General features: G+C 45.0%; 1 protein-coding gene across 1 annotated transcript; it reads left to right on the forward strand.

Moving 5' to 3' along the window:
- Window positions 1-2,027: 2,027 nt before the first annotated feature.
- Window positions 2,028-20,999, forward strand: LOC309336281 (keratin, type II cuticular Hb5-like; the record flags this gene model as incomplete). The annotated part of the gene is made up of 9 exons (XM_081851910.1): window positions 2,028-2,495; window positions 11,062-11,270; window positions 12,325-12,385; window positions 13,029-13,124; window positions 13,574-13,738; window positions 16,638-16,763; window positions 17,278-17,498; window positions 20,584-20,615; window positions 20,740-20,999. 9 exons carry the CDS (start codon window positions 2,028-2,030, stop codon window positions 20,997-20,999), a joined length of 1,638 nt encoding a protein of 545 aa, XP_081708036.1.
- Window positions 21,000-21,384: the final 385 nt, after the last annotated feature.

A 21,384-nucleotide genomic window follows, 5' to 3' on the forward strand; every position in this document is an offset into this window, starting at 1 on the left:
CTGATGAATTTGCATGAAGACTTTTAATAATAAGTATAATCAGTGCTTTTCTTTCTGGGGGGGACGCAGGGGTAAACGTATCCCTAAACATTTTGTGAATCTTTGTACTTTTGTCCATTTACTCTATTTATTTTTCCTGATTTGAACTATAAAATGGTGGTTTTCTTGAGTCAAAATGAGAGCACCCCTAAATGTTGTTTTGTTTTTTTAGAAAAAAACAATGATAATAATAATTGCAAAATGATGTGGAAACGTGGAGAACTGAATTTGTGAGAAACTGAGAGAAACCAAAACCGACAGATTTGCCTACCAGTTGCCAGGAAAGGCCCATAGTGGAGAAAGAGAGATGAAAGAGGGAAGGGGGCAATAGCGCCACCAAAATTTATGGTCCAATTTGCTCTAGAACGGGAGACATTGCAATGATGGTGGGGTAATTTTAAGGGAAGAGGTGCACATGCATGCAGTAAAGGTAAAGGGGACCCCTGACCATTGGGTCCAGTCGTGACCAGCTCTGGGCTTGCGGCACTCATCTTGCTTTATTGGCCGAGGGAGCCGGCGTACAGCTTCCAGGTCATATGGCCAGCATGACTAAGCCGCTTCTGGCGAACCAGAGCAGTGCACAGAAACGCCATTTACCTTCTCGCTGGAGCGGTCCCTATTTATCTACTTGCACTTAGGGGTGCTTTCGAACTGCTAGGTTGGCAGGAGCAGGGACCGAGCAACGGGAGCTCACCCCGTTGCGAGGATTCGAGCCGCCGACCTTCTGATCAGCAAGTTCTAGGCTCTGTGGTTTAACCCACAGAGACACGAAGTCATAAGCATGCTTAAAAACGTTTTGCAGAAATAAAGGTTTAAAAAAGTATAAAAGGGTGGAAGAAAACACACACAGCATCACCTCCTTTTGTTATCTAGTAGATTTGCAGGTCTAGTCATCAGCTGCTGCTGGAAATGCAACATAGTGTTCCTGCCTGCCACACCCATTGGCTAATTCTCATTGAGCCAGTCCACTTTCCCCTTGTGATCATAATTCAGGGAAGAGCATAAATATATGTGAGATTATGTATTTATGGAAATCTATATAAATCTATGCAAGATTTATCTGTGTTTATTGATGCGTTTGCCTGTATTTGAATGTATTTGAATTTGGGAAAATATTTGAAGAAATGTGTAAATTGAAATTTTTATTCCTTGAGATGCTGGAGACTTTTCACTCATTCTGTAGGTATATCAGGAAATAATATTGTACAAGCTATTGCATATTTTAACAATATTATCATGTGTTATTGTTATTTTCAATTAGTCATACTCAGAATAGATCCATTGAAATATTGGTCTATTGATTTCACTAGGTCTATCCTGAGTATGACTTATTATTATTATTATTAGTAATAATAATAATAATAATAGTCTTTTAATGGTTGGCTCATCATTGTTTTATGTTTACTTTTTATTTGTGAGCTGCTTTGAGCACATGCTTTGTAGGGGGAAAATGTAGGGTACACACACACACACACACACACACTTATATTTATTGCACTTTCCATTTCAACAGCTTTCAATGTTAGCTTTCCAACTTGTGTAGAAGACAGGGGGCTGCCCCCAAAGTTGATGGGCATTTTGGAGTGCATGTGCAGCATTTTGTGATCAATTACGCAAGGCGGGGCTTACTTGCCCCCTCCCAATATTTTATTCAAGTTGGCACCCCTGCCATTAACAATCTAAAAAACAAGAACCAGGGAGAGTGAAAAAGACAGCTTTGTAGATTGTGCATTCTGGACAATGACTAGTAGCTGTGTATATTTTATAGGCTCAATAAGTCACACTTTGCTTTTTTTAATTAAGCACAGCATTCCAAGCTCATAAATGCTGGAAACGTTCTGATCTCCCCATTATAAGACTGCCAAACCCAGTTCTCCAAAGAGATATAAAGGCCAAGCTCTTTTCAGAGTGGATCAGGCTGTTTTGTGTGGGCCCTTCCTGCAATTTTTAACTCTCCTCGTTTTCGAACGCATTGAACTTCAGAAGCCATGTCTTCTCCATCGAGCCCTGGAAACGGACCCAGCAGCTTTACTTCCTGCTCAGATGTCCTTCCGCCGATCGGGAGCAAAGACCGTACCAGCTCTCCCAGCCCTTCAAAGGGCTCCAGCTCTGGGTTCAGGGCAGCTGGTTACTTTAGCAGCAGAAGTCTGGGTGGCATCAGCTCAAGAGGATCCAGAAATTCCAGCGGTGGCTACCACTCCGCTAGATATGGATATGGCCATCGAGGAGTCGGCTATTCTGGCACTGGATTCAGTCACAGTCCTTATGGCTCATATGGGCTTAGGCGACCCATTGCCAGCGGAACTGGGACGCCCTTCATCACTCCTGTGACTTGCAATGAGTCTCTGTTGCAACCTCTCAACCTGGAAATCAACTCTGCCGCCCAAGCAATGAAATGCCAGGAGAAGAACGAGCTCCAGTGCCTGAACAGCAAATTTGCCTGTTTCATTGACAAGGTGAGTTAAGAGGTCAGCATTCAATGTGATGCTTTGACCATGTGTCTTTAAAGCCTGCTCTTCAATCATTGACATGCCATTTGCCCCAAAGCCCCTAAATTCCAACTGCATAAAAAAATACTGGAAAGCAAACTGAAATAGGAAAATATGAACTTGTGCAAAGAAATGTCAGAGATGGGAGACTTTTGCGCACCAAAGACAGATGCCAGCTGCTTCCGATTCTCCTGTGAATGCAATGGCATCTTCAGGAGAGAACAGGCCCTTTCTCTGTCCCCCTCCCTTCCCAGTTAATACTAAACTACCATATTTTTTGCTCTATAAGACTCACTTTTTCCCTCCTAAAAAGTAAGGGGAAATGTGTGTGCATCTTATGGAGCGAATGCAGGCTGCGCAGCTATCCCAGAAGCCAGAACAGAAAAAGGGATTGCTGCTTTCACTGCACAGCGATCCCTCCTGCTGTTTTGGCTTCCGAGATACAGAATATTTTTTTTCTTGTTTTCCTCCTCCAAAAACTAGGTGCGTCTTGTGGTCTGGTGCGTCTTATAGAGCGAAAAATACGGTAATCTGCATCTCTGGGACCAATGTGCAGATTGGAACTTGGTTGTCCACTGGTCTCAACACTTCCCAAGTGTTCTGATCCAGTTTTCTATGCAAAAAAAGTTTTGGAATACATTTAAAAATGTGTATTTTGTAAGAAAAGAATGTTTAGAGATGCATATTTGGAGATAAAATGTTTTTTAAATACATATTTAAATGTGGGTTTTCATGTGGCTGTTGTGGGGCAGGGGGAGCATGTGGGAAGAGGGCAGGGCAGACTTCTGGTTGAACACATGGAAAAGTGTCATAAACCATGAAGGGACTGGTTTGCCCATCCTTACTCACTTTGAGAGCACATGGACAACAGCTGCTATTACATAGAAGAAGTGGCCAGTGTGAGATTCTCTTATACGTTTTCGGACTTCGCTCCTCTCCAAGGTAGTAATGCAGTTAGGTAATCTTAGACTCTGAACCTTATGGCCTTATGTCCTCTGCAACCCCTTTAGATGACAACATGGAATACTTCACTTACTTTGAAATCTGGTACGCCACCCCTGAGGCATTTGATGGCCCTCCTGCTCATTGCGTGACCAGGCGGCGACAGCCCCAGCCCCCAGGGATCAAAAGGAAGGAATAAAGACTCTGACAATGTTATATGGAATTAAAATTAGGCCACAACTTTATTAAACTTCTGAATGTTGGAAGAACTCGGCTTAGGCCTTGGGCATGTATCCCTCCCAGCCCTGCAGCTGGGGGGGACGGGACTGGAATATGGTAAACATCAGGGTAAATGCAATATGGGGGTGCTCTGCGAGATGTAAGTGTAGCAGGCAGCCCAGCCCATATCCCCGTACGCAGGGTAGTTCACTGACAACCTTTCAGTGTATGGCCAGTATAACCCCTTTAAGAGGGGACCCTGGAATCACTGCCTCAGGGGGTGAATCCCACTTCATGCCCCCCCCCCCATTATAGGGAAGAAAAGACTAAAGGATTCCACCCAAGGCCATAACTGCCAAAGTTGTGATGAATTGCTACTGGGAAGACAAAACCTGCCAAAGCAGAAAAATTTCTTCACAGTCCTTCAACAGCAACCAGTCACATACCATAGCAGCGCCTGCTAAACAGGAAGAAAAAGCTAACCTGCAAACAAGAAAACATTAAACTAAAGGAGGGCAGGAAGGGTGAATCTCCTAAGCCGACTGCCTGGATACTGTCAGCTCCACCCCCTTATATATATATGGGACTGGCCCCACTTCCCAGCAATGAAACTTGACCACTGAGGCTGGGCATGAACCTCCAAAAAAGAACACTGAGAGGCAGGCCAGTCCCGGTTTGCCAGTAAGTTCCCTGGGAACTGTAGCACCGCGTGAGACCCCACAAAGGGCACCCACAATGTAAAGTGTGAGTGTTCATTCTGCTGAGTGGGCCCTTTGGCCTGTGCCCCGAAGTCTTACTCTGGTGGCACCAGCTGCTCTCTTGGCCTCACTGGCAAGTTACAGTGGTACCTCGCAAGACGAATGCCTCGCAAGACGAAAAACGCGCAAGACGAAAGAGTTTTCTGTTTTTTGAGTCGTTCCGCAAGACGAATTTCCCTATGGGTTTGCTTCGCAAGACGAAACGTCTTGCGAGTTCTTGCGAGTTTGTTTCCTTTTTCTTAAAGCCGCTAAGCCGTTAATAGCTGCTAAGCCGCTAAGCCGCTAATAGCCGTGCTTCGCAAAACGAAAAAACCGCAAGACGAAGAGACTCGTGGAACGGATTAATTTCGTCTTGCGAGGCACCACTGTACTCAGTCATGTTCCAAACACATTTTGAAAGCTGGGGTTTTGAAAACAAAGAGGGATGGCTGCATAAGAATATGGGAGATGTACCCAGTCCATGCAGCAGCTGGTACTGATAACCAAATCAGCTGAATGGTCCCTCTGCAAGAGAAGCACCTTTTCAACTTGTTTCGATGGCCAGTTCCTGGGGTGTGTGGAAACAGATTACCCTAGGAATCAAATGTAGAAAGGAGAAAAGGGGATAAAATGGGAAGGGCCACCGTTTGCTGGTTGAGCATCTGCTTTGCATGCAGAAGACCCCAAATTTATTTATTTTTTAAAATAATATTTATTCCAATTTTAAAGGTTACAAAAAGAAAACATGAAAAAACAATTAGGCATGAAAAAACAAAGCAATACATCACAATAAATACAAACAGACAAAAAATAGAGAAAAAGAAAGAAAGAAAAACAACACAGAAAAATACGAACAAAAAACAAACCAAACCTTCCCATAACTTATTTTTCATCTGCTTATTTCCTTGACCTCCTCACACCTCCCTTTTTTGGATTCTAGTTCAATTAGATGTTTCAGCAAATCCTTCCAAGTTTGTTTTTATCCTAATAATTTATCTTGGTATACTGTTCTTCACGTCTTTCACAAATTAAGAAGTCAATTTTAACCTAATCCTTATATCTTTTCTGCTAAAACCACATTACTTCATTCCAACAACCTTCTAACATTCCTTAATTTTACAATGTTTCTGTAGATAGACTTTATTTTTTTTCCCAATCTTCTTCCACCGACTCTTCACCTTGGTCTCGGATTCTGCCAGTCATTTCCGCCAATTCCATATAGTCCATCACTTTCATCTGCCATTCTTCCCAGGTGGGCAAATCTTGTGTCTTCCAATACTTCACAGAAGACCCCAAATTTAATGCCCGGCACCCCCAGATAGGACTGGGAGTATCCCCTACTTGAAACCCTGGAGTGTTAGTGGTTGTTAGTGTAAACCAGGCATGGCCAAATTGGCCCTCCAGATGTTTTGGGACTACAACTCCTGAAGGGCCATAAGAATATTATTTTATATATATTATCAAACCCTGCTTCTCTCCTCTCATATATATATGAGCTCATCAAACCTGTTTTAGGCTTTTCTAGCTTCTTAGATTCTATCCCAAAAAACCCCTCCCTTTTTAGATCTGCCAGGAACAACAAGGCTGGTGGGGCCTCTCGGCATCCAAGGTTGTAAAGAGATAAGGAAGACTCAGGAATGCCCGTTGCTGTCATTGCAGGGAAGCATTATGTCGTGCTCGAGCATAATTAGGATATGCCCATGTAAGGAAATAGAAACTTACTATAACTTTCGATTTCCCAGAAATCTGGTGGTTTACAAGAAATCAGGTGGTATTGTATTCTGCAAATGTATAAAAAGCTGCCACGCTCAGAGTTGGGTGTGCAGACACCTTTGCTATGCATATGCATTTCAAGCAAACCCTATTGTACCCTGCAAGGTCGTTCGCCACTTTGTGTGACTCTGTGCTCCAGGGACCCAATAACAGATATGGAACAGGTCCTTCACTCCCATCATCCCTAGCTAACAGGACCAGTGGTCAGGGATGATGGGAATTGTACAGTGGTACCTCGGGCTAAGGACTTAATTTGTTCTGGAGGTCCGGTCTTAACCTGAAACTGTTTTTAACCTGAGGTATCACTTTAGCTAATGGGGCCTCCCACTGCCGTTGTGCTGCCGGCACACGATTTCTGTTCTCATCCTGAGGTAAAGTTCTTGACCCAAGGTACTACTTCCGGGTTAGCGGAGTCTGTAACCTGAAGCACTTGTAACTCGAACCATTTGTAACCCAAGGTACCACTGTAGTCCCCAAACATCTGGAGGGCCAAGTTTAGCCATGCCTGGAACAATACAGTGGTACCTCGGGTTACACCTCGGGCTTCAGGTTACATACACTTCAGGTTACAGACTCTGCTAACCCAGAAATATTACCTCAGGTTAAGAACTTTGCTTCACGATGAGAACAGAAATCGTGCTCCGGCGGTGTGGCGGCAGCAGGAGGCCCCATTTGCTAAAGTGGTGCTTCAGGTTAAGAACAGTTTCAGGTTAAGAACGGACCTCCAGAACGAATTAAGTACGTAACCAGAGGTACCACTGTACTAAGCTAGATTGACCAGTTGTCTGACTTAGCATAAGGCAGCTTCCCAAGCTCCTTATAGCTTATTTGCAGAAGGTTTGGGAGTTTTCCTTTTTTCTTTTTCTACTACATTCTGGTCTGTTTAGAGCTTATTGGATTGGTGGCTCTAGAAACCATTTGGTGTGGAATCAAGAACGACCTGTGCGCACCTGAAGCAACCTTTTCAGCATGCCAATGCCAACAGAAAAATCCAGATTAGAAATTGTCCAGAAGAACGAGTAGGGAGAGCGGTGTAGCACTCATAGCGTGTTTGTGGGCTTCTAAGAGGTGTCTAGTTAGCCACTATAGAAACAGGATGCTGAGCTGAATGGGCTTTCAAGCCGATCAAGCAGTGGTCAGATAATTGTATGTGGTTGAAGACAAAGGGGGAATTCTGTTTGACCCGAGCATTAACAGTGTGAAAATCACAGGTCATTGGCTCTGTATTTGTGTGTAGATAGAGAATGCGGAAGGATGCAGAGTAATCATGAGGGAGAAGGGAGAAATTGGAATTTTCTTTCTCTTTATTTTGCTGAGGTCATTTTGCATATTGCTCTTTGATTTTTATTTATTTTTTAGTTGCAGGACTGTTCACAGCATGCAATAAAAACAGTTTCAAAACAGCCAGCAGTGGGTTCATTCAGTGGGACATATTGTGTTGCTTTTCCTGATATAATGCTAGTTCTTCTCTCAGGTTTGCTAATGTTCCTTTCACACTTCAGTGCCTGTTGCATTATGGATCCATGGTCTCTCCCCACCCCCTTACTTATATACCAGTGTGTTGCATTAAATTTCACTCACACCAGTGACACACTACTCTCCCACAATTTCTGCACATGTGTGATTTTGTTTCCCCATGATCCTCGCCTGGAAAGAGCTGTATGCTGGTATACTGCCCCAAATTTCACCACTTTCACAATTTTTTAGGTTAAGGGGGCTGCATAGGGATTCCCTATAACATAGTAAAGGTAAAGGGACCCCTGACCATTAGGTCCATTCGTGACCAACTCTGGGGTTGCAGCGCTCATCTTGCTTTACTGGCCGAGGGAGCCGGCATACAGCTTCCAGGTCATGTGGCCAGCATGACTAAGCCGCTTCTGGCGAACCAGAGCAGCGCATGGAAATGCCATTTACCTTCCCACCGGAGCGGTATCTATTTATCTACTTGCACTTTGATGTGCTTACGAATTGCTAGGTTGGCAGGAGCTGGGACCGAGCAATGGGAGCTCACCCCGTCATGGGGATTCGAACGGCCAACCTTCTGATCGGCAAGTCCTAGGCTCTGTGGTTTAACCCACAACGCCACCTGCGTCCCTCATGTAACATAGAAATGACCCCTAAACATGAGTTATATTCCATTACCTCTCCAGAAGTAGCTTTTACATCATGTGAATGCTCAAGTATAATGTGGAAATTAACAGTTTGGGAAATGCCAGAGAATGCAAGAAAACACTTCCAGCAGCAATTAAAAACCTGCTGAAGCTGAACCACTCTTTTTGTGGGGTGGGGCACTTTTTTGTTGCTGTTGTTGTTGAGAAAATTTGGGAAGGGGGGGTGAATTGATTTTTGGGGAGACATGGAAAGGAAATTAATGTTTTGGGGCTTGGGTTATCAGAACTTAATGTTTCGGGATTTGAATATTTTGATGGTTTAGTTTTGCAGAGGCTGGAAATTTGTGGTCTCAGCCAAATCACTTGTTCCCAAGTCTGACACATTTGCCTTCTGAAGCAGAAATGGTTGTGGGGATCAAGTGAGGCTTGGGAATCAAGTGAGGTTTTGGGAATGCTTTGCATTCAGTTTGTTGTCTTGGGCAAGTCACATCTAGTCCAGTATCCTCCCTGAACAGTGAATTTATAATATGCTTTTGAAAAACTTATTGCAAACACATGAACGAAACCATTCAGTAATCCATTGTTACATCTATCAAAACTTATTTACACTGTTAATAATAATAAATAATAAATTTTTATTTATATCCCACCCTCCCCAGCCGAAGTCGGGCTCAGGGCGGCTAACAACAATAAAATAAGACAACATTTTAAAATCATTTAATTAAAAAATTACTTGAATTTGTTCAATTTATCTTAATGCTACCACCGTTTTTAAATGAACACAATTTTCACCCATATATTCAGTAAACATTTTCCAGTCTTCTTTAAACATACATTATTCTTGTTCTCTTAATCTATATGTTAAATCTACACTGCCCACTTTTTGAAAGGAGAGATGGGTGCTCTCTGTATTCTCCCATAATGCTTGGTCACGTACCCTATGCATTTGCAACAATTTTACTTATTGTAAAAGCACAATAAGCCTCCAGTGTATTATGTTTTGAGGAAACTAAGCCTGTCAATGTTTATTTGAATTTTCCTTCTTTTCTTCCTTCCAGAGCACAAAATACTATTCCAGGCACTAATGTTTACACTTATATTATACATGTAGCAGAATGTGCTTGGGAAATCAGACATAAGAAATAAAAATACAAAATGATTCCCCTCCCCCCTCCCGGACCACTGCATTAGCATGGAACTTGCTGGCTGCAGGCAGGAGCTAACGGATAGGCGTTGTGAATTTAAATGCCCCCTCTTCCTCTCTCAACTTAGAGAAAGTGTTCTTTTAGTGTCAATCCCTGCTCCCCTCTGCAAGGATATTCCTTACAGGGTTGTTGTAATGGATACAGAAACAACATATGTAAGGATCCGTTGCAATAGAAGATAGGATAGTCCTCATGCAGAACTTTTCTGCAAAACTGATATGGGGGTTTCAGTCCCAGTGAAATCCCTTTGCATGTGTTTTCCTTCTGTGGATACATCCCAATCAGCTACGTGGGAGAAAGGCATGGCCGGGGTGGCCCTCTATGTCACATGGTACAAAAAAGAGTGAAAACAATGCTCTCTGATACTATAATCTAGGGGTGATGGCATTTTTCATCTCAAGGGCCACATTCCTTTCTTGGCAACCTGCTGGGGTCCACCAGTTAGTGAAGGTTAGAGCAAAAGTGGGCAGAGCAAGGAATAGGAATTTTAATTTTTTTGCCATAGCCTGGTTTATTCGTATCTCACACGCCCCTCTCTATCCTCTGCCCAGGCAAGCAAGCAGCATTATCAGAGTTCGAGATCATATTCCAGCCAGGCAAAAACATGCAAAGAAAGGCTGGTGTGGCTCAGAATTGGATGTGGCCTGGGGGACTGTCAAGGGCCAGATAGGGAACTCCAGAAGGTCACATGTGGTTCCCCCCAGGACATGGGAATCCTCATCCCCAATCTATGCCCTTATAGACATTCTGTGTTGTATGGAGGCAGATCAGCAGAAGCATTTCTCTGCACATACGGTATATCTGCCTTCTCAACTGAGGTACATGTAGGACCTACCTGTGTCTGTATCACAGTTCACATGGGGGACCAGTTCAACGTGCATGGGGGTTTGGATGGTTGAACGTTCCAAAAAAGCATTCTTTCTCCAGTTTAGTTTTTTACATTGTTGTTTAGTCGTTTAGTCGTGTCCGACTCTTCGTGACCCCATGGACCAGAGAACGCCAGGCCCTCCTGTCTTCCACTGCCTCCCACAGTTTGGTCAAACTCATGCTGGTAGCTTCGAGAACATTGTCCAACCATCTCGTCCTCTGCCGTCCCCTTCTCCTTGTGCCCTCCATCTTTCCCAGCATCAGGCTCTTTTCCAGGGAATCTTCTCTTCTCACGAGGTGGCCAAAGTATTGGAGCCTCAGCTTCAGGATCTGTCCTTCCCGTGAGCACTCAGGGCTGATTTCCTTAAGAATGGAGAGGTTTGATCTTCTTGCAGTCCATGGGACTCTCAAGAGTCTCCTCCAGCACCATAACTCAAAAGCATCAATTCTTTGGCGATCAGTCTTCTTTATGGTCCAGCTCCCACTTCCATACATCACTACTGGGAAAACTATAGCTTTGACTATACAGACCTTTGTTGGCAAGGTGATGTCTCTGCTTTTTAAGATGCTGTCTAGTTTCTTACACAGCATGTGAGTAAATAACATGATCAACCAATACACCACCCTTTTGTTTTTTTAAAAATGGTCTCCCGTTAAGCTGCTTTTGCTCTCCATTCAGGTCCGGTTCCTGGAGCAGCACAACCTGATGCTGAAGACCAAGTGGGACTTCTTGAAGGAGAAGAAGCGCCAGAAAAGCCACATGGAGCCCCTGTTTAGCGAATACATCAGTAGGCTGAGGAAGGAGCTGGAGTGCCTGGAATGGGAGAGGAATCAGCTGAAGGTCGAAATGAACAATTGGAGAGAAAGCATGGAAGGGAACAAGAAGAGGTGAACTCCAGGGCTGGGTTCAGAATTTTTCTTCTAAGTGGCCTGGTCTGAGGTGGGTCACAACAGCAGCATGACTGAATAACAGGGTTATTCTCTGCAGGTTATTCTCTGCATTAGGCCCACCATGTTTTCCTCAATGAAGTGGTAAATCTGGGTTCGAGGTAGTTTGTTAAGGGTGCTGGGAACTGTAGCTCTGTGACGGTTGAGCTCCGAGGATTCTTTGTGGGAAGCTGTGTGGTGTGAGTTGCACTGCTTGGCAGCAGTTGGCCGTTGGCTCAATGCTCTCAATGCTCACATTGAGAACTCTTCATCTTTTTCAGACCTGGCACCCACCTTTAACCCAATCATGCACTGGGTGGTAAAAAGGTAAAGGACCCCTGACAGTTAAGTCCAGTAGCAGACGACTCTGGGGTTGCGACGCTCATCTCGCTTTACAGGCCAGGGGAGCCAGCGTTTGTCCTCAGACAGTTTTTCCGGGTCATGTGGCCAGCATGACTAAGCCGCTTCTGGCGCAATGGAACACCGAAACCAGAGCAGCGCCGTTTAACTTCCCACCAGAGCGGTGCCTATTTATCTACTTGCACTTTTTGGTGTGCTTTCAAACTGCTAGGTTGAAAAGAGCAGGGACCGAGCAACAGGAGCTCATCCCATTATGTGGATTTGAACCGCCAACTTTCTGATTGGCAAGCCCAAGAGGCTCAGTGGTTTAGACCACAGTGCCACCTGCGTCCCCGATGCACTGGGTGACCCAGTGCCAATAGATATTTGTATGGTGGCTGTGCTGCTGTTGCAACCCACATCAGACCAGGCCACAACCTGGTAGTGTGTCATGATGATCAATGGCCCAAACTCCTGTCATTCATTTATTCATTCATTCATTTCTCACTTTTCCCCAACTGGCTGCATGGGCAAAACTTGCTCATTTTTTATATGCTAGTCATTTGAGGACATAATGACCTTCTATTTGGAAAGGCCTTCCTTTCTTTGTGGTTCAACATGGTGATATTAATTATTAGTCACTAATGCGTGAAGTCTGTTTTTATAACCTTCCCAGGTTTGAGGAAGAATGCAGTCGAAGGGCCTGTGCTGAAAATGAATATGTTGCACTTAAGAAGGCAAGTGATGGGCCATATTTCTGCTAAAGACCTTGAGAGAATTGTTGGTAGTTTGTTGGTATGGTATCAGAATGGATCAGATGTCAAGAAGAAGTATCACAAGAATATGATCACTTTGTTCTGGAGAACCAATGCAGTGTAGTGACTTGACCAAAAGAGATTAATCTGTGGCTTTCCATGTGACGAGGGACTACATCATATGCTGCCTGGGGCTGATGGTAGCTGGAGTCCAGCAACATCTGAAAGGCTTCAGGTTCTCCTTCCCTGGTCTAGGTGAAGACTCAAAAGACCTGGCTTGAAGCACTTCAAGCAGACCAGTATTTATTTATGTTTTATTGATTTTTAACAATGTCTTCATGGATGCCTTTGCTGATTTTATTACAGCTTTGCATGTTGTATACCAGCTAGATAAAGCTTTTATGAAAGTGCAAATTATTCATAAATGTCCTGAACACAACCAAAACAATGAGGATAAGCAACTGGATTTTTAATTCTTTATTGACAAAGCACTCGGTTACATCAGCTTCTAACATGCAAGTGATGTACAACAATACTCCTCACTAACTAGCTGTCTAGGCAACCCAGATAGTAGGAGCTGTGATGAAACTCTGCTTCAGCACTGTGCCTTTTCGTCTTCTCCTAGGAAGTGGATTGTGTCTTCATGGACAAATCACAGAAAGAAGCCAAGGTGGAAACATTAATGCAAGACATCTGCTTTTACAGAAATACATTTGAAGAGGTAACAAGGAATGTGTATATTTGATCATGCTGCTTGGTTGTCATCACAAAATGGTTCCCATGGTCCCGTCTGGAAGGTCAGAGGCTCCCCTCCCCTCTTATTTAAGATTTAGGCTGTCATCCTAAGAGCCCCTGAAATAAGTGGAAATAAAGGTACCCTTCTTGACTTGTACAGCTCAACTGATATGTACACAGGGTCATTGTCACACCTGAATGTGCACCTCAACTATTTGTGTACACAGGCACTCAGATTGCATACTTGTTGAATATTATGCATGAACACCACTTTATGTAGACATAAATGCGTTTAAGGTCTAGGTACAAGCATCCTTTTTTTAGACTTAAAAAATTGATCCCAAGTAAAATAGTTCACTATCCAACTCAGGATTGTGACATTAAAAAAAGGAAATTCAACAGCCACAGGCTGAATGTGTTCTGTGTAATTCATAGGAAATATGTGAGTTGCAGTCATGCATCTCAGACACTTGTGTCACAGTGAAAATGGACAACAGCCGAGGCCTGGATGTGGGCTGCATCATTGAAGAGTTCCACCGTCGGTACGAAGACATTGCCTCCCGGAGTCGAGCCGAGGCTGAGGCTTGGTGCCAGTGCCAGGTACATTGATCTGTCTTCTTGAACATCTCCATTATATATGTTTTTTTTTTTGTGTGTGTGTGTGTGTGTGTGTGTGTACCCCATACTAGCCATTACCACTATGTTCCACCTACCGTATTTTTTGCTCTATTGGACGCAGTTTTTCCCCTCCAAAAATTGAGGGGAAATGTGTGTGCGTCCTATGGAGCGAATGCAGGCCTCTGCCATAGCCGCGCGCAACCCCTCCGGCAGGGAGAGGCTGCACGGGGCTATGGCTTCTTAAGCCCCATGCAGCCTCTCCCGGGAGGGAGAGGCTGCACGGGGCTAAAGGGGAAGCCAAAGCAGCGAGCGGGATCTATCCTGCTCGCTGCCTTGCCTTCTTCCATAGCTGCGCGCAACCCCTCTGGCAGGGAGAGGTTGTGTGCAGCCTGTACGCTGCTCTTTGGGGCTGGGGGGGGAGAAAAATATTTTTTTCCTTGATTTCCCCCCCTAAAAACTGGGTGCGCCCTATGGTCCGGTGCGCCCTATGGTGCGAAAAATACGGTAAATAGCTGGAGACAGCAATGCTTCTTAATACCAGCTGTTGGAACACACAGGAGAGGGAGAGTACTCTTGTGATCAAATCCTGCTTGTAGGTTTCCCAGAGGTTTCTGGTTGGCCATTGTGTGGTGATTCCCGCCTCCCCCCAATTAGAATAAATAAAGACACAGGACACCATTGATTAAGGTTAATGGGCAAAAATTGGCCACAACTTTATTGGTTACAGGTAAGAGCGGTATTGGCTTTAGGCATTGGTCCTATCAGACTATCCAGCTTCAGCCTGTTAGCATGAAAACCGGAAAGGCTTAACACCAACAGGGGGAGCCCTGGGATACACATTGCTAGGAACTCCCCCAGGGGTCACCGCTCGGGGGCGTGCTTTAGGCCCTGGCCTCCATAGGTTTCGGACGAGGCAACGTCCCCCAGAATCCTTTACCGGATTACCCTTAAATATTTGAGGGAGGTGGTGGCGCTCCCCCCCCCCAACACATCTATATAATAATACCCTTACCAATGCCTAACCGCCATAACCAAGAGATGTTGTGACGATTTGCTACGAGGTAGGCGAAAAAAACCAAATGGCCAATTTGCCAAGTGGAAGAAATTCCTACCAGGCCCCTTAATGGTGACCAACAGAAGTCCATAGCAATGCCAGAAGGAAAACCTAAAGGGTGGGTGTGGGAAACCGAATCTGCAGCTGGGACGAAAAGGGAAGATCCCAGGGCCGCACCAGCCTTAAATGACCCAGGCCACGCCCCCAGAGCCATCTGATTGGCTGGCTCTGGTGCTGACGCAGCCCGAGGATTCCCCTGGTCGTGCGGGGCTGCAGCCAGCCCCTCACGATTGTTGGGGGCGTGAGCCCGCAACACCACCTCCTCCTTATGTTGGAAGTGGCTTTGTGAAGACAAGAGGATGCTGGACTAGATGGGCCAGCTCCTCCTCCTCCTCCACCACCACCTCCTTTCCCCCCCCCCCAATAATATTTATTCAAGTTTTAAAAGGTTACAAAAAAGAACATAATATACAAAAACAAAACATATCCAAGAAAAAAATAAAAATAGAAAAAACAAAAGCAGCTAAAAAAAGAAAAAAAATACAATCCAAAATAAAAAACAAAAGAACAAGTTAAACCTTAATATAACTCCCTTTCATAACTTATCTCCTTGACCTCCTCACACCTCCCCTCTTTGTATTCTAATTCATATAGATATTTCAGCAAATCCTTCATCTTATTTTTATCCTTATATCTTATCTTAATATACTATAATTTCCCATTCTTTCTTTCACCAATTAACCATCCACTTTTACTTTATTTAATCTTATTTCTCATTAAAACTTATATATCTGAACTTATTCTTAAGACGTTTCCCCTAGGGTCAAAAAAAGATCCCATTCCACGATTTTCCCATCTCTCATTAAAAGAAAAACAAACAACCCCCCCCCCCAATTATAATATATACACTTTAAATTCCCAGTTTTCTTTCACCAACTCCCCTCCCCGGTTTCGGCCCCTAGCAATAGTTGCATCAATCTCGGAAAACCATCAACCCGGAGATCTTAAGTCCGAGGCTCTTAAGTCTCTTTCATGCCCCCTCTGCCGGTCCTCCTCCACCTCCTCCTCCTCCTCCTGGTTGTTTGTTGCATTTATATCCCTCCCTTTTCTCCAAGGTCTTCCCCACAATAACTGTGAGGTTGGTTAGGCAGCGAGTCAGTGACTGGCCCAAGGTCACCCAATGAGCTTCGTAGTTGAGTGGAGATTTGAACCCTGGCCGCCCAGGTCCTAGTCTGACACTTTAACCACTACACCACATTGGTGTATTGGTCACCTAGCGACAATAGTTTTCTGGGTGACACACATAATAAGGCTGGAATCACCTGGTATGCATGCCATGGGATGACCACCTAAAACAGCTCCCCTCTGCCAGTTTCTCCTCGTTGGTTCCATAATGCAGGCCAGCCTTCCTCAGCCTGGTGTCCTCCAGATATTGTTGGACTCCAACTCCCTTCAGCCCTAGCCATGTGGTCAATGGTCAGGGACGATGGGAGCTGTAGTCGCAACAACAGATACAGGGCCTCAGGTTGGAGGAAGCTGGGTGTAGAGCAGTCTTTCTCAACCTGTGGGTCCCCAGATGTTGTTGAACTACAACTCCCATCACCCCTAGCTAGCAAGGCCAGAGCTCAGGGATGATGGGAGTTGTAGTCCAACAACATCTGGGGGCCCATAGGTTGAGAATCGCTGGTGTAGAGGAACACTTGCCTGTGATAGGTACCATCTATAGCTCAGTGAGAGAGTATGTGTTTGGCAAGCAGGTTCAACTTATCCATATGGGTTTCAGATGTATTGTTTTTTTGCTCAGCCACATCACTTCTCTCCTTGCAGTACCAGGAGCTGAGGACAACGGCTGCCAAACACTGTGACAATCTACGCAATGTGAAGGATGAACTTGGTGAGCTGACTCGGATGGTTCACAGACTGCAGGCTGAAATCTCAAATGTCAAATCCCAGGTGAGAATGACCAGTGGAGCTTGGCTGCAACAAGAACACCACTATTGTTGAGGAGTGTCAGAACGGTGATGGACCTAATATTAACAGTTCTTGTGGCTGATTAACACATTGTCATCTTAAGAAGGGGATATGTTATTCAAGACCCATTCTGCCTGTGTTGGAAGAAGAGATAAGGTTTGTTTCATTATGTGAAATCCTTAGTGAGTTGGATGTGTGCTCCAAAACATCCAGATGAGAACTATCTTGTTCCCTTTGATGTCCATTGGGTTGTACCTAACACATCCCTTAAGTGCAAGGAGTTCCACTCTGCAATGGAACTTCGCCCTCTTCCCTCTTCCTTTGCCTCCTGAATCTGTGCCACTGGACCTGAGTGTAGAGTGGTGCAAGCCTGGGGAACATGTGAAAACCAAAGGAGAATGGAGATTCATCTTAGACTCTTCATGCTACAGAACTTTGTTGTTGTGTGCTCTTTTCTTTGTCTCTCGCCTTCCCTCTGTGTGTTCTGTACCGACAGCGCTGCAAACTGGAAGAGGAGGTAGCTGGAGCTGAGGAACGTGGGGAGATGGCGGTGAAGGATGCCAAATGCAAACTGGCAGGTCTGGAGGAGGCCTTGCACAAAGCCAAGCAGGACATGGCTTGCCAGCTACGGGAGTATCAGGCACTGATGAACCTCAAGTTGGCCCTGGATATCGAGATTGCCACCTACAGGAAACTCCTGGAAGGAGAGGAGTTCAGGTGAGACTCCTCTGGACCCATTTGAAAGTCTATTTTAGAAAAGCTCCCCCAGAAAAGCAAATTTCAAAGTTTCACTGCAATATTAAGTGTGTACATTTGTTGATTTGTATAATACAAATCAACCTATGGTGTACACAGGTTTGCAAACTGTACAGTTGTTGAATGTAACACGTGAATACTCTTATTGTGTTGTTTCTGAATTAATCTGCATAAAAAAGATCCACACAGGAAATCTCCAGACGAATACATATTTGTAAACATGGTTTATTTGCAAACATACATTCCTATATCACTTTATTTCAAAATGCAGATTTTAAAATATATTTTATTTCAACCTATGCTTTTAAAATGCACCTTGTTGTGTGTGGGGTTTTTTTGGGGGGGGCTGGGAACTGTATCACGAATAGGGATGAAGGTTGTTTTTGTTTGGTCCACATTTTTGCGTGGACAGGCGGAGTCCCCAGATCCCGCGTGGTCCCCCCCCCGTCATGTGGAATAACGACTCAAGACAACGTGCTATGGGATTAAATTGGCCACAACTTTATTAGATTTCAAATGTGGCTCAGGCATTGGGCGTTCTCCCTCCCCAGTCCCCAGCCGGGGACCTAGGGAGCATCAGGGTTATCCAGTGTTTGTGTGGGGGATGGGCCGGCTCTGGAGAACATATGTTCAAGCAGAGATAGCCGCCCCCGTTATGCCGCCGCAGGGGAGAGCAATGACGACCTCTCGGCGTACGGCCAAAGCCTCCCTTCAAAAACCCCCTTTAACGGGGAACCCTGGTATCGCCACTGCAAAGAGGAAGATGGACTAAAGGATTCCGCCCAAGGCCTGATACCGCCAAAGTTGTGACGTTTTGCTACGGGAAAGGCGAAACCTGCCAATGCAGGGAAATTCCTTTCCGGCCCTTTGACAGCGATCTTAACGTAGCAGCGCCCGCATACCTGTGAAGAAAACTTAACCTTCAAAACCTGTGAAGAAAAGTTAACCTGCAAAATAAGACATTAACTGAGGGTGGGTAGGGTGGGAGAAGCTCTGGAGCCAAGTGAGGATTCCCAGGTAAGATCCTCCCTCTATTGTGTGGGCAGGTAATCCCTCCCCTACCTGGCCTGGTCTCCTTGGCAACACTTCTCCCAGGTGGGATTGGACAACTGACTGGGGTAGGCGGAGACTTCCAGGTATCCCACCTGAGGGAAGGCAAAGCCAAGCCTATGCTGATGGAGCCGGTCCAGATCTAGGGGCTGCGCGCGTCCCCGCAAAGGGCGCCCCCTGTTTTAAGCGGGGAGCGGTCATTAAGTGAACTGACTTAATTCACATCTCTCAGACTAATACTTGGCTTGAGATGTACCAGTAATTAGTCTTCAGATCTGACACTTTCTCCAAATTCTGTGATACAGTTTTCAGCTCAAAAACCAGGAGCTGTAGCACAGCAACATCTGGAGAGTCACAGGTTCCCCACCCCTGCCATATACTTATGTTGTGGGGCAAAGTTGATTCCAATCCTTGCAGGCACCTATCAGAAGGCAATGAGAATGTTCGTCATGCAGTGCACATATAAAGGTCCATAAGGAAATCAGTAATGATTCAAAATTCACTGAAAGACAGCTTGTTCTCCATCATTTATCCTCCTTTGCCATATGCAGCCGCAACAGAGAACCTGTTCTGTAGGCTATGCTTTCAGTCTATCTAAGATGGTAGCAACACACACACACAAACACCTAGAATGTACACCTAGAATATGCCACAGAAACCCCAGAATCCTTTGCAACATACAGAAGTTCCGTAGCGTAGATGCAGAGGTTCCTTGACATTTATTCATGTGCAAAGTGCTTTGTAAAAAGTATAGAAGCAAACACAACAAAGTATATATGTTCTGTGTGCATTTTTTCCTATGCACAAGTGATCAGAATAAAGGAGGGAAGAATGAATGTAAAGTCTTGTGCCAAGCCAGGTTCTCATTTTATTTTTCTTACATGCTTAAAAAAAACATCAGCACAGTGAGAAAATTTTATACAGGAGGATTTAAACTCACCAGTTTTACAAGCTAGAATATTTTCTGATAAACGTGCCCCCAAGTGGTGACAGGAAGCATTCACAACCTGAAGGACCTGCTAGTTTTACTTTTCCCAGGCTTTTCCCCACCTGCAATTGGGTGGTGACTTTCTCACTGAGCTCCCATTGCTCTGTCCCTGCTCCTGCCAACCTAGCAGTTCAAAAGCACGCCAGGTGCCAGTAGATAAATAGGTACTGCTGCGGCGGGAAGGTAAACGGCGTTTCCGTGTGCTCTGGTTTCCATCACTGTGTTCTGTTGCACCAGAAGTGGTTAAGTCACGCTGGCCGCATGACCCGGAAAGCTGTCTGTGGACAAGCGCAGACTCCCTCGGCCTGAAAGCAAGATGAGCGCCGCAATCCCATGCCGTCATACCTCAGGTTGAAGTAGCTCCAGGTTAAGTGTTTTCGGGTTGCGCTCTGCGGCGACCCAGAAGTAATGGAGCACGTTACTTCTGGGTTTCACCACTCGCGCTTGCACAGATGCTCAAAATGATGTCACATGCGTGCACAGAAGCGGCGAATTGTGACCTGTACATGCGCAGTCGCGCAGTCGAGGGTTGTGCTCTACTCAGCATGCAAACGGGGCTCCGGAACGGATCCTGTTTGCATTCAGAGGTACCACTATAGTCACCTTTGACTGGACATAACCGCCCAGTGATCCTTTACCTTTTACCTTTTCTCATTGAGAATTTACTGCTGTGGGTGCTGTTTAATGCTGGCCTTTGCCAAGTTGTGGTTTTTTCTGTATGTTGTACCCCTATCTGGGTAGTTTGGATTGCTTCTTTAAAGGGCCATACCTAAACAGACAGACAGTCAGTCAGTCAGTCAGTCAGTCAGTCAGTCAGACAGATAGATAGATATACAGACAGATGGATAGATATATAGACAGACATACATACACAGATATATATAGATATATATATAGATATATGCACGCACGTATACATGCACAACCTATTTCTAGCTATGAAATTTTTGGTGATTTAGGCCTAATATTCAGCTAATGAGATATTTCAATCTATTTAATTCCTGCTAGGATGGGCGATGGAGAATGTGCTGTGAACATCTGTAAGTACCTCCAAGAGATGCCTCCAGAAATGCCATTGCTAATTTAATTCATTTCTTTCTGTTTTGGGTGGACACTTTCTATGTATCTCATCCTGTGGTCCCTTCCTTCCCTTTCCCTCCACAGCTGTGCAGAGGAGCCAGGGTGCCGTTGTGTGCAATCCTGACCACCACTGTGGACCCGGAAGAGGTGGGCACATTATGACAAATGGAAGAGATCCCTGCAGCCCAGCAGGTTTCAAAAGAGGCATGGGTCCCTGTGGAGATGCGGGTCTACCATGTGGAGACAGCCATACCCCTCCTCCTGAAGGATTTAGCACCCAGAGTGTGAAGAGCTCCAATGTTAAACATGTAGCAGCGGCTTCTCCTTGCGCATCAAGAGGTTAAATCTAGACTTTGGGTTTCTGCATGCCTGAAGTTGTTGATTCAGCATTTGTACCTTGACTCAGCAATTCTTGTACTTTTCAGGACAATCCTTGGGGACACGTCCGTCCACCTTTATTGGCTCCCTAGTCTTATGTCACTTTCAATTCACAGTGAATTCTGAGTATCAACCAACTTCTGCATAACCAGGATAAAGACTGTTGCTATTTTTGTGGTCCCTTATTCTAAGATCAAACGGAGGTAAGGCAGGAGCCCCTGGGGGCTTTCCTCCAGCTCCAGTTAAACCCCTTGATCACCCAAAACACTCATTTTAAGAGAATGTTGTCATTTCAGGGTAACTGATTACGAAAGCAAGTTCCAACACCTACAGTGAAAGGGAAGGTTTATT

This window comes from Podarcis erhardii (assembly GCF_964252035.2).
Source record: "Podarcis erhardii genome assembly, chromosome: 2".
Taxonomy (NCBI): domain Eukaryota; kingdom Metazoa; phylum Chordata; class Lepidosauria; order Squamata; family Lacertidae; genus Podarcis; species Podarcis erhardii.